Here is a 13552-nt window from a genome sequence, read left to right as displayed (position 1 = left end):
GGTATGTACTGGAAGCGCCATCTGGCTCTGTTCCATGCCGGGGAGGGGATGGGGCAAGGACCAGTCAGGGCACCACAATATCCTACTGCTTTTATTTTTTTTTTTAATAATTCACTTTTATTGAGATATATTCACATACATACAGTTATACAAAGCGTACAATCGTTCACAGTACCACCATATAATTGTGCATCCATCACCAAAATTAATTTTTGAACATTTTAATTACCACACACACAAAAGTAATGAGAATAAAATTAAAGTGAAAAGGAACAATTAAAGTGAAAAAGATCACTGGGTGCTTTATTTTTTTTTTTTTTTTTTTTTGCCCCTGTTTTTCTAGTCATCCATCCATACACTGGACAAAGGGGAGTGTGATCCACATGGCTTTCCCAGTCACATTGTCACCCCTCATAAGCTACATTTTTATACCATCATCTTTAAGATTCAAGGGTTCTGAGTTGTAGTTTGATAGTTTCAGGTATTTACTGCTAGCTACTCCAATTCATTAGAACCTAAAAAGGGTTGTCTGTATTGTGTGTAAGAGTGCCCGCCAGAGTGACCTCTTGGCTCCTTTTGGAATCTCTCAGCCACTGAAGCTTATTTCATTTCATTTCACATCTCCCTTTTGGTCAAGAAGATGTTCTCCATCCCACAAAGCCGGGTCCAAATTCCTCCCCAGGAGTCATATTCCACATTGCCAGGGGTATTTACACCCCCCCCCATGTAGTGGGGAGGGCAGTGATTTCATTTGCCAAGTTGGCTTAGCTAGAGAGAGAGGGCCACATCTGAGCAACAAAGAGGCATTCGGGTGGAGACACTTAGGCACAATTATAAGCAGGCCTAGCCTCTCCTTTGCAGTAACAGTCTTCCCAAGGGCAAGTCCCATGATTGAAGGTTCACCCCATCAAGCCACCAGTCTCCAGTGTCTGCGAGTACATCAGCAACCATCGAGGTGGGGAAGCCCAACACCCCATGCCTTCTCCCCCAGCAATGTTCACATTACTGGTAGCATATAGTACTTCTCTTTTTGTGCCTGGCTTATTTCGCTCAGCATTATGCCTTCAAGGTTCATCCAAGTTGTCATATGTTTCACGACATCATTCCTTCTTACTGCTGCATAGTATTCCATTGTGTGTATGTACCACATTTTATTTATCCACTCATCTGTTGAAGGACATTTGGGTTGTTTCCATATCTTGGCAATTGTGAATAATGCTGCTAAGAACATTGGCATGCAGATATCTGTTCACATCACTGCTTTCAGATCTTCCAGGTATATACTGAGAAGTGCAATTGCTGGATCAAAGGGTAACTCTATATCTAGTTTTCTAAGGAACTGCCAGACTGTCTTCCAGAGCAGCTGAACCATTATACAGTCCCACCAACAATGAATAAGAGTTCCAATTTCTCCACATCCTCTCCAACATTTGTAGTTTCCTGTTTGTTTAATGACAGCCATTCTAATTGGTGTGAGATGTTATCTCGTTGTGGTCTTAATTTGCATCCCTCTAATAGCTAGTGAAGCTGAACATTTTTTCATGTGTTTTTTGGCCATTTGTATTTCCCCTTCAGAGAACTGTCTCTTATATCTTTTGCCCATTTTATAATTGTCATTGAGTTGTAGGATTTCTTTATATATGCAAGATATCAGTCTTTTGTCGGATACATGGTTTCCAAAATTTTTTTCCCATTGAGTTGGCTGCCTCTTCACCTTTTTGACAAATTCCTTTGAGGTACAGAAACTTATAAGCTTGAGGAGTTCCCATTTATCTATTTTTTCCTTTGTTTCTTGTGCTTTGGGTCTAAGGTCTAGGAAGTGGCCGCCTAATACAAGGTCTTGAAGATGTCTCCATATGTTATCTTCTAGGAGTTTTATGGTGCTGTCTTTTATATTGAGGTCTTTGATCCACTTTGAGTTAATCTTTGTGTAGGGTGTGAGGTAGGGGTCCTTTTTCATTCTTTTGGATATGGATAGCCAACTCTCCCAGCCCCATTTGTTGAAAAAACTGCTATGACTCAGTTCAGGGGCTTTGGGGGCCTTATCAAAGATCAGTCAGCCATATTGCTGGGGGTCTATCTCCGAATTCTCAATTCAATTCCATTGGTCAATATATCTATCTTTGTGCCAGTACCATGCTGTTTTGACTACTGTGGCTTTATAGTAAGCGTCAAACTCAGGAAGTGTAAGTCCTCCCACTGTTTTTCTTTTTTAGAGTATTTTTAGCAATTCGAGGCATCTTCCCTTTCCAAATAAATTTGATAACTAGCTTTTCCAAGTCTGCAAAGTAGGTTGTTGGAATTTTGATTGGGATTGCATTGAATCTGTAGATGAGTTTGGGTAGAATTGACACCTTAATGACATTTAGCCTTCCTATCCATAAACATGGAATATTTTTCCATCTTTTAAGTTCCCTTTCTATTTCTTTTAGTAGAGTTATGTAGTTTTCTTTGTATAGGTCTTTTACATCTTTGGTTAAGTTTATTCCTAGGTACTTGATTTTTTTAGTTGCTATTGAAAATGGTATCTTTTTCTTGAATGTCTCTTCACTTCTTTCATTTCTAGCATATAGAAGCATTACTGACTTATGTGCATTAATCTTGTATCCCGCTACTTTGCTAAATTTGTTTATTAGCTCCAGTAGCTGTATCGTTGATTTCTTAGGGGTTTCCAGATATAAGATCATATCATCTGCAAATAATGACAGTTTTACTTCTTCCTTTCCAATCTGGATGCCTTTTATTTCTTTGTCTTGTCAGATTGCCCTGGCTAGCACTTCTAGCACAATGTTGAATAATAGTGGTGACAGCAGGCATCCTTGTCTCATTCCTGATCTTAGAGGGAAGGCTTTCAGTCTCTCACCATTGAATACTATGCTGGCTGTGGGTTTTTCATATACACTTTTTATCATATTGAGGAAGTTTCCTTCAATTCCTACCTTTTGAAGTGTTTTTATCAAAAAGTGATGTTGGATTTTGTCAAATGCTTTTTCAGCATCTATTGAGATGATCATTTGATTTCTCTTTTGATTTGTTAATGTGTTGTATCACATTGATTGATTTTCTTATGTTGAACCATCCTTGCATGCCAGGAATAAACCCCACGTGGTCATGGTGTATGATTTTTCTAATGTATCTTTGGATTCGATCAAGTATTTTGTTCAGAATTTTTGCATCTATATTCATTAGGGAGATTGGCCTGTAGTTTTCCTTTTTTGTGGCATCTTTGCCTGGTTTTGGTATTAGATTGATGTTAGCTTCATAAAATGTATTAGGTAGTGTTCCATTTTCTTCAATATTTTGAAAGAGTTTAAGTAAGATTGGTGTCAGTTCTTTTTGAAAAGTTTGGTAGAATTCCCCTGTGAAGCCATCTGGCCCTGGGCATTTATTTGTGGGAAGCTTTTTGATGACTGATTGGATCTCTTTGCCTGTGATTGGTTGGTTGAGGTCTTTTGTTTCTTCTCTGGTCAGTCTAGGTTGTTCATATGTTTCAAGGAAATGTCCATTTCCTCTACATTATCCAGTTTGTTGGCATACAGTTGTTCATAGTATCTTCTTATAATTTGTTTAATTTCTTTGGGATCCACAGTCATGTCACCTTTCTCATTCATTATTTTGTTTATATGGGTGTTCTCTCTTTTTGATTTTGACAGCCTAACTAGGGGCTTGTCAATCTTGTTGAACTTCTCAAAGAACCAACTCTTGGTGTTATTTATTCTCTCTATTGTTTTTTTGTTCTCTATGTCATTTACTTCTGCTTTAATCCTTGTTATTTCTTTTCTTCTACTTGGTTTAGGATTAGTTTGCTGTTCATTTTCTAGCTTCTTCAGTTGCTCCATTAGTTCTGTGATTTTAGCTCTTTCTTCCTTTTTGATGTATGCGTTTAGTGCTATAAACTTCCCCCTCAGTACCGCTTTTGCCACATCCCATAGGTTTTGATATGTTGTGTTCTCATTTTCATTCATTTCTATATGTTTAGCAATTTCTCTTGCTATTTCTTCTTTAACCCACTGATTGTTTAGGACTGTGTTATTTAACCTCCAGGTATTTGTGAATTTTCTAAGTCTCTGATGGTTATTGACTTTTAATTGTATTCCACTTTGGTCAGAGAATGTGCTTTGAATAGTTTCAATTTTTTTTTAATTTATTGAGGCTTGTTCTGTGTCCCAGCATATGGTCTATTCTGGAGAAAGTTCCATGAGCACTAGAGAAGAATGTGTATCCTGGTGATTTGGGATGTAATGTTCTATATATGTCTGTTAAATCCAATTCATTTATCAGATTGTTTAGGTTTTCAGTTTCCTTGTTGGTCTTCTGTCTGGTTGATCTATCTATAGCAGAGAGTGATGTGTTGAAGTCACCCACAATTATTGTGGAAACATCCATTGCTTCCTTTAGTTTTGCCAGTGTTTGTCTCACGTATTTTGTGGCACCATGATTGGGTGCATAAACATTTATGATTGTTATTTCTTCTTGTTGAATTGCCCCTTTTATTAGTATGTAGTGGCCTTCTTTGTCTCTCATAATATCCTTGCATTTAAAGTCTATTTTATCTGAGATGAATATTGCTACTCCTACTTTCTTTTGGCTGTAGCTTGCATGAAATATTTTTTCCATCCTTTCACTTTCAATTTCTTTGTGTCCCTGTGTCTAAGATGAGTCTCTTGTATGCAACATATTGATGGTTCATATTTTTTGATGCATTCTGCCAATCTATATATTTTAATTGGGGAGTTTAATCCATTTACATTCAACATTATCATTGTGAAGGCATTTCTTGAATCAGCCATCCTATCCTTTGGTTTATGTTTGTCAGATATATTTTTTCCCTCTATTATTGTCCTTTAATGAGCCAATATTGAATCTCTTTACTACTGAACCTTTCTCCATATCTCTCTCTCCTTTCTTTGTTTCTCTGTCGGTAGGGTTTCCTTTAGTATCTGAAGTAGGGCATATCTTTTATTAGCAAAATCTCTCAGCATTTGTTTGTCTGTGAAAAATTTAAGCTCCCCCTCAAATTTGAAGGAGAGCTTTGCTGGATAAAGAATTCTAGTTTGGAAATTTTTCTCTCTCAGAATTTTAAATATGTCATGCCACTTCCTTCTTGCCTCTATGGTGGCTGCTGAGTAGTCATTACTTAGTCTTTTGTTGTTTCCTTTGTATATGGTGAATTGCTTTTCTCTTGCTGCTTTCAGAACTTGCCCCTTCTCTTCAGTATTTGACAGTCTGATTAGAATATGTCTTGGAGTGGGTTTATTTGGATTTATTCTACTTGGAGTTTGCTGGGCATTTATGCTTTGTGTATTTATGTTGCATAGAAGGTTTGGGAAGTTTTCCCCAACAATTTCTTTGAATACTCTTTCTAGACTTTTACCCTTCTCTTCCCCTTCTGGGACACCAATGAGTCTTATATTTAGACATTTTATTTTATGTATCATATCCCTGAAACCCATTTAGATTTTTTTTATTTTTTTCCCCATTCTTTCTTTTGTTCTTTCATTTTCCATTTTGTCATCCTCCAGTTCACTGATTCATTGTTTGGCTTCCTCTAGTCTTGTACTGTGAGTATCCAGAATCTTTTTAATTTGGTCAACAATTTCTTTTATTTCCATAAGGTCATCTGTTTTTTTATTTACTCGTGCAATTTCTTTTTTATGCTCTTCTAGGGTGTTTTTCATGTCCTTTATATCCTGTGCCATGCTCTCGTTGTTTGTCTTTAATTCCTTGATTAATTGCTCCAAGTACTGTGTCTGCTCTGATCTTTTGATTTGAGTATTTGGGTTTGGGTTATCTATATTGTACGGTTTTTCATATGCTTTAAAATTTTCTGTTGTTTTTGGCCTCTTGGCATTTGCTTAACGCAATAGGGTTCTTTTAGGGTATGTAGGCTAATTCAAAGTCTAATCTTTAATTTGTCAGATCTACAGCTTGGTGGCATACACTTTCTCTAACTAACCAGCAGGTGGCATCCGCGAGCCATCTAGTCCCCTCAATCCAGTTCTCCCCTACTTTGTCTTTGTGGTGTGTGGGGATCTGATTCTTGTGGGGGTCCAATTTGTGCACCAAGTTTGGGTATGTTGTTGGTGCTGTCCACCCTGAATGTGGGGTGTGTGTCTGAGCTGTTAGGGAGGGAGGGTGGCTTTAATAATCAAACCTCCCAGGTATTCCTGGAGATTTAAGGCTGTTCCAAGAGTCTAAACCTTCAGTTCAGTCTCGCCACAGATTGTTTCTGCTGCTGACCCACAAGTCCTTGGTATTGGCGTATAGTCCCTGGGATTTCCAAGTGAGTCCCTCTTCCAAGCCCTGCCCTCCCAGGGCCTCTGCTGAGGGAAGGCTGTGCTACATCACAAGTGCACACCATCCCCCAAGAGAAGTTCTGGGCCACTGGGCCATGTAGGGGTGTTCCAAGCCTGCTGAAAGAATGACTGTATGGAGCATGTTAATTTCCCCCTTTTCGCACAGCTCCGCCTTCCTAGCTCTGGGACAATTAGCTGTGGGTGCGTGAAAGGCTATTGCCCACGCCCAATATTGTGGCGTGTGTGCATGATGCTGAAAACACTTCCCGTCACACTGGGTTTTTTGGCGCAGCTCTGGGCTGTGGCGCTGGTGCTGGGAAGGAGCATTCCCAGCCCACCGGGAAGATGGCTGTAAAGGGCGTGGTTATTTTCCCTTTTGGCTAACCTCTGCCTGCCTCTCTCTGAGGCAATTAGCAGCGGGTGCGCCAAAGGCTATCACCCATGCTAGATATTGAGGCGTACCCACAGCCTGTTCCTGCCGTGCCTCACTGTGTGGTTCTCAGTGCTGTATCCACAGCCGTTTGTGGGTTTTTTTAAAAAAAGTAGTCCAACTCCAAACGCCAACCCATGGTTTCCCCACACCGCGGCGTGGCTGCCGCATATTCAGCAGGCTCACTCACTCGTTTCAGAACACAGAATCCCAGTTTCGCCAAGTGCCCAGTCCCTGTGGCTTTAGCAGACCTTGTCCAGCTGGTGCATCACTGGAACTGGTGTTCTGGGTCACTTTCTGGCTTTTATTTAATATTTTTCAGAGAGGTGTTTTTTTGCCTTGTCTCTCCTAACAACCATCTTCCGTAAGTCCCTACTGCTTTTAAGTGGCCTTTTTCTTGATTCATAATGCACTGTTTTTGGAGCTTTGAGAAAGACTAGTCTGCCAGTTCTAGCTGGTTGTCCAAAGATTCTGTGGGTGGGGTAGAGCCCTGAAGGGCCTTACTCTGCCATCTGGATTTAGATGGGGAACTTGTACTAATTTTTGCCATTTCATGTGGTTGCTGCCGATCCGGTCTCCACAGCCTCTTTTCTATTTCTTGTTTCAGATAAAACCTACCTTGTTGACCTGAGCAATGAGCGGGACATGTCGCTTACCATCGAGCCGCGGTCCCTCAAGCAGAGCCGCAGGTTTGTCCCAGGCTGCTTTGTGTGTCTGGAGTCTCGGACCTGCAGTACCAACTTGACCCTGGCCTCTGGCTCCAAACACCAGATCTCCTTCCTTTGCGATAATCTTACACGTCTGTGGATGAATGCAGAGAAAACCATAAGTACGCCCCGCTGGTGCACCTGTCCTGGGCCGTGGGCAGCTCTCCACTCTGGCCTGTCCTCGTTTGGGGTTCCCTGGGTGGTTGTACAGTGCAGGGTGGGCAAGGGCAACCAAGAGGCAAAAGGAGCAAGGCAAAGACACGCTCCCCAGGACCAGGCCGCCTCAGTCAGAACACATGTCCTTCGGAGGAGCTGTGCTTCCCAAGGTGTAGCACTCACATGTTCCTGCTTTATGTCTCCTCTGCCGTCCTTTCAGGTTCCCTCTTGTGAAATCCTCTCCTCTGTGTAGCTTTCCCGTCCTCTTACGTCCCCATGCCCTACCTTCCCCACTCTCTGCCCACTTTTCTGTCACAAAGACCAAGATCCTTGAGGTCAAGAGCTTTGGCTTGTTCCATTTTTATCCCTTTAGCCCCTAGCAGTGTTACACATGTGCCAGTCACTTAATAAATGTTTGATGAATGAAGGGCAGCAAAACAATATTCACCTCCCTGCTGGACCACCTACATGCATTATCTCTGACATGGGCGCTCTTAAGAGTCTGCTCAACAAATGCAGGAACTGAGGCCATAAGAGGCAAAGTAGCCTGCCTTCTTAGGAAGGTCAGAGCCAGAATGCAAGTTAAGAGCTACCAAATGCCACTCACTGCTATAAACAACACACAGTACTGCCTCCCCACAGACTGGGGCACTGGGCAACATGCCTGCCCATGTGGCACTTAGCTTCTAAGACATAGACACACAAAAGAGAGAACGTGAGCAAAAAAGAAGAAAAATTTTCAACCATTCGTACTCCCCAAAGTTGTCTCTGCCAATTGAGTTGACAGTAAGAATAGGAGAGTACAAGACGGAACCTTAGAAAAGAAGCATCTAGGAGCCAGGGTGGAGAACAGAGTGGGAGAGAGAGACCAAAGGGAAAAGGAGGGAAACATACAGATGTCCAGCCTCAGGCTGACCTGAGAGATAGGGAGGATGCTTTTCCGGCCTCTCCTCTTCACATAGGTACCAAAAGCCCCTCTTTTCCAGGCTGCATTGACCACCGATACTGTCACAGGAAGCTCTACTCCCTCAAGGTGCCCGGGAACATCCTCCAGTTGCCTGTACAGCTGCACGACTTCTCCTGGAAGCTGCTGGTGCCCAAGGACAGGCTCAGCCTGGTGCTGGCGCCAGCTCAGAAGCTGCAGCAGCACACCCATGAGAGAGCCTGCAACACCAGCTACAGCTACCTCATGGTCAGCACTGTTCAAGACCTTTCCTATGGCTACTTCTGCCCTGGAGGCTCCATCGAGCAGATACAGGTGAAGCAGAACATCTCAGTGACCCTCCGCACCTTTACTCCCAGCTTCCACCAAGACGTCTCTAGGCAGGGCTTGACTGTGTCCTATATACCATATTTCAAAGGTAAGGGTTTTTTTCTCTCTCCCCATTTTCATGCCCCCTTAGCTTTTCTAGTTTGGGCCTTTATTTTAGTTTGGTTTTGTGATCACTGTAATTAAGTTGGCAGTTTGGAGAGAAGGGATAGCTGTATGGGCTGGTCCTCATGCAAGAAGATTGGAAGACAATGAGTTGTAATCTGGACTTTACCATTAGGCTACCATGGAATTCCAGGAGTTAGAAATAAGAAAGATCTTCCCAACAGTGTGAGGTGATGATTGGTAGGCAGCAGAAAAATAATCAGGTTCAAAACTCTTTTGGACTCCAGTTGACAAAACGGCAGCATAAGACACTCCAGGGTCCACTCCCCTACAGAATGCTTGAAAAATTAGCAAAAACAGGTAGAGTCACCTTCCTCAAAATAGTTACAGGGTTGCAGTAACTTAGCAAATATCAAATCAAGAAAACACAGCTTTAAAAATGGTAGGATATAGAGATGAAAAGTAGAGTAGGGGTTCCAAGAAGTGGGGGAAGGGGCAATAAAGAGTTAAGAAATGAGTATAGGATTTCTGTTTGGGGTGAAGGGAAACTTCTAGAAAGGGATGGTGGGAAGGTGATAGCATTGCAACATTCTAAATGTGATTAATCCCACTAATGGAATGCCAGGGAGGGGGTGGAATGGGAAGATTTAGGCTGTATATATGTTTCCACAATGGAAAAAAAAAAAAAGACAGTCTAAATAGATGACAATTAAATGCCAAGGATGATCCTGGATGGGATCTGAGGATGGAGGAGAGGAGACTCAAAGGGACACAGATGGGACATAAGGAAAAAAAAAAAAAGGAAATATAGAATGTAAGCTTTGTATCAAGGTTGAATTTCTTGAACTTCTTTCCTGCATTTAATAGGATTGCACAAAAGAATGTTCTTGTTCGTGGGAAATGTATATGTGAATTACATTGTTTTTTCAAGGATGTGTGCAGCTTGCTTTCATATGTTCAGAAGACAGAGCAATAGATAATGGATGATAGGGAGGGAGAGAGGGAGGGAGGGAAAGAAAGAAAAATGGTGGTGTGACAGGATGTTAAAGGTGGTGGATTGGTGTATCAGGGACGGGGGTTGGGGTATGCTGGAGTTCTATGTATGGGGTTTGTACTGTTTTTGCAACTGTTCCTGAAAGTTTGAATTGACCTCAAACTAAAATTTTTTATTAAAAAAAATGGTAGGAATAGACAGGATTATGAGAAAGTGGTGGAGTAGAAAACTCTAGGAAACAGTTCCTCCATCAAAGCTATTATAAACTCGCAGGAACTGTCTGAATCAACTATTTTGAAACTTTAGAGTCTAGTGGAACACTGTGCAGCATCCAGGGAAGAGCAGGAGGAAGACGCTGGTAAATTGTGCTAAATACCAGTAAATTTCACCCTCTATGCGGCAGCTACCACCCTCCGCCCCCCAACCAGGCAGCAGTGGAGACTTCAGCCCAGGCTACTAGTGAGCTTGCTGGGGCCAGGGTGGGCTATAAGCACCTAGTTCTAGTCCTCCATAATCCAGGGGAGTGTGGTCTGATCCTTGATCACCAGTTTGGATCACTTACTTCAGATCACTGGGGAAAGTGGAAGAGGATTCTTACAGAAAATACCTATTTTTTTTCTTTCTTCTCGACACTTTCCATTCCCCATTTGGGAGCAAAAATAGTTTGGAAAAATCACAACTTGATGAATCTAGTCCTCCACAAGAACAACAACAACAACAACAACAACAACAAAAACAAAACCTTGCAATCCCAAAGAAGTGGGAGAACTAGATGTCCAGAGTTATAACAACATAAAACAGAATATTCAGTTCTCAACAGAAAATTACAAAACACACAAAGAAACAGGAAAATATGACCCATTCATAGGAAAAAAAGGATTTGCCAGAAACCATCCCTCAGGAAGCTCATACATAGGAACTATTAGTCAAAGACTATTAGTCAAAGAACTATTAGTCGACCATCTTATATATGTTCAATGAACTAGAGTAATCTATATACAAAGAACTAAAAGAAATTAGGAAAATCTGTCCAAACAAAAAAAAAAAAAAAAAAAAAAAAGATATGGAAATTATAAAAAGGAACCAAACAGCAATTTTGGACCTGAAAAATACAGTATTTGAAATGCAAAATTCATTAGACAGATTCAACAGCAGATTTGAACAGGCAGAAGAAGGGCTCAGCAAACTTGAAGATAAGACAATAGAAATCCAGTGGGAGGTGCAGAAAGAAAAAATAATGAAGAAAAATTAACAGAGCCTGAAGGACCTGTGGGACACCATGAAGCGCACGAAAATATGCATCATTGGAGTCCGAGAAGGACAATAGAGAGAGAAAGGGGCAGAAAAAGTATTTGAAGAAATAATGGTTGAGAACTTCCCAAATCTGATGACAGACATGAATATATACATACAGTAAGCTCAACAAACTCCAAGCAAGATAGACTCTTAAGAGTTCTACACCAAGACACATTAGAGGTAAATTTTCAAATTCTAGAGACAGACAGGATTTTGAAAACAGCAAGGGGGAAGGGACTTGTCACATAAAAGCGATCCTCAATAAGATGAACAGCAGATTTCTCATCAGAAACCATGGAAGCCAGAATACAGTGGGTTGGCATATTGTCCTTAGAGAAGAAAACTGTCAACCAAGAATTTCATATCCAGCAGACATATCTTTCAAAAAACGAAGGAGAAATTGAGATATTTACAGATAAACAATACCTGAAAGAATTCATTGCCAGAATACCTTCCCTGCAAGAAATACTAAAGGAAATCCTTCTGGCTGAAATAAAAGGACTCCAGATAGTAACTCTAAGCCATAAGAAAAAATTAAGAACTTTGGTAAAGATAACTACATAGGAAAATAGAGAATACTGTATTATTGTAATTTTGGTTTGTAAATGCTTCTTTCCTCCTATATTACTTAACAGGTAAATATGTAAAATAATACTATATATCTATGTTCATAGCAGACAGTATATAAAAATGTAATCACAGACAATAACAATATAATGGGGAAGGGACACAGATATATAGGAGTAAAAAGTTTACATACTACTGAAACTAATTGTTATTAGTTCAACATGTTCATTGTATTTACAAAGGTAACTACTAAGAAAATAACTAAAAAATATAGAGAAAAGAAAAGAAGAGAGTCAAAATAGTGCAGTACAAAAAAAGCAACTAAATACAAAAAAAGGTAGTAATAATGTAATTGAGGAACAAAAAACATGAAGAAAACAAATAACTAAATGGCAGAATAGATTATTACCTTACATTACCTTAAATGCCAATGGATTAAACTCCCCTATTAAAGGGCAGAAATTGGCAGATTGAATAAAAAAAAGCATGATCTATCTATCTATATGCTGTCTACAAGAGGCTCACTTTCAATACAAAAAGGTTGAAAGTAAAAGAATGGAAAAAATATTCCATGCAAACAGTAATCAAAAGAAAGCTGGACTGGCTATATTATTCTCAGGCAAGATAAACTTTAAGTGAAAAAAAGATTACTAGAAAGACAAAGAAGGATGTTATGTATTGAAAAAAGGTTAAATCCCATGAGAAAATATGATTATAAACAGATATGTGGCTCTCAGAGCCACAAAATATATGAAGCAAAAATTGACAGAATTGAAGGGAGAAATATCGAGTTCTACAATAGTAGTTGGTGACTTCAATAAATCACTTTCAATAATTGATAGAACATCTAATCAGAAGATCAATAAGGAAATAGAGTACTTGAACAACAGTATTAACCAATTAGAACTAATGGACAAATATAGAACACACTACCCAACAATAGCAGAATTAACATTCTTCTCATGTGCACATTGATCATTCTCCAGCGGAGACCATATGTTAGTCCACTAATCCAATCTAAATAAATTTAAAAATATTGAAATCATACAAAATATCTTCTTGGACCACAGTGGAGTAAAACTAGAAATCAATAACAGAAGTGGTTCGGTTTGCTAATGCTGCTGTTAAGCAAAATACCAGAAATGGATCGGCTTTTATAAAGGGGTTTGTTTGGTTACACAGTTACAGTCTTAAGGCCATAAAGTGTCCAAGGTAATGCATCAACAATTGGGTACCTTCACTGGAGGATGGCCAATGGTGTCTGGAAAACCTCTGTTAGCTGTGAAGGCATATGGCTGGCGTCTGCTCTGGAATTCTGATTTCAAAATGGCTTTCTCCCAGGACGTCCCTCTCTAGGCTTCAGCTTCTCTCCAAAATGTCACTCTCAGTTGCTCTTGGGGCGTTTGTCCTCTCTTAGCTTCTCCAGAGCAAAAGTCTGCTTTCAAAGGCTGTCTCCAAAATCTCTCTGTAAGCTGCAGCTCCTCTCTCAGCTCCTGTGCATTCTTCAAAGTGTCCCTGTTAGCTGTAGCAAGCTTGCTCCTTCTGTCTGAGCTTCTATAGTTTCCAGTGAATTAATCAAGGCCCATTCTGAATGGGTGGGGCCACACCTCCATGGAAATCATCTAATCAGAGTTATCACCTATAGTTGGGTGGGTCACATCTCCAGGGAAACACTCAAAGAATTACAATCTAATCAACACTGACAGGTCTGCCCACAAAAGATTACATCAA

The 13552-nt window shown here is 40.3% G+C and overlaps 1 protein-coding gene across 3 annotated transcripts in view; it reads left to right on the top strand.

The window, feature by feature from the left end:
* Window positions 1-13552, top strand: part of CDCP1 (CUB domain containing protein 1) — an 86767-nt gene that overhangs the window by 58861 nt on the left and 14354 nt on the right. For all 3 annotated transcript variants that reach the window (XM_037848961.1, XM_037848970.1, XM_037848977.1), the window contains 2 exons: window positions 7334-7555; window positions 8576-8950. In XM_037848961.1, coding sequence (XP_037704889.1) covers window positions 7334-7555; window positions 8576-8950 — 597 coding nt within the window. The remainder of the gene's footprint in view (window positions 1-7333; window positions 7556-8575; window positions 8951-13552) is intronic.

The sequence above is a fragment of the Choloepus didactylus genome, chromosome 1 (genome assembly GCF_015220235.1).
Source record: "Choloepus didactylus isolate mChoDid1 chromosome 1, mChoDid1.pri, whole genome shotgun sequence".
NCBI lineage: Eukaryota > Metazoa > Chordata > Mammalia > Pilosa > Megalonychidae > Choloepus > Choloepus didactylus.
The sequence above is the reverse complement of the archived record's forward strand: the minus strand, read 5'-3'. Positions and strand labels throughout refer to the sequence as shown.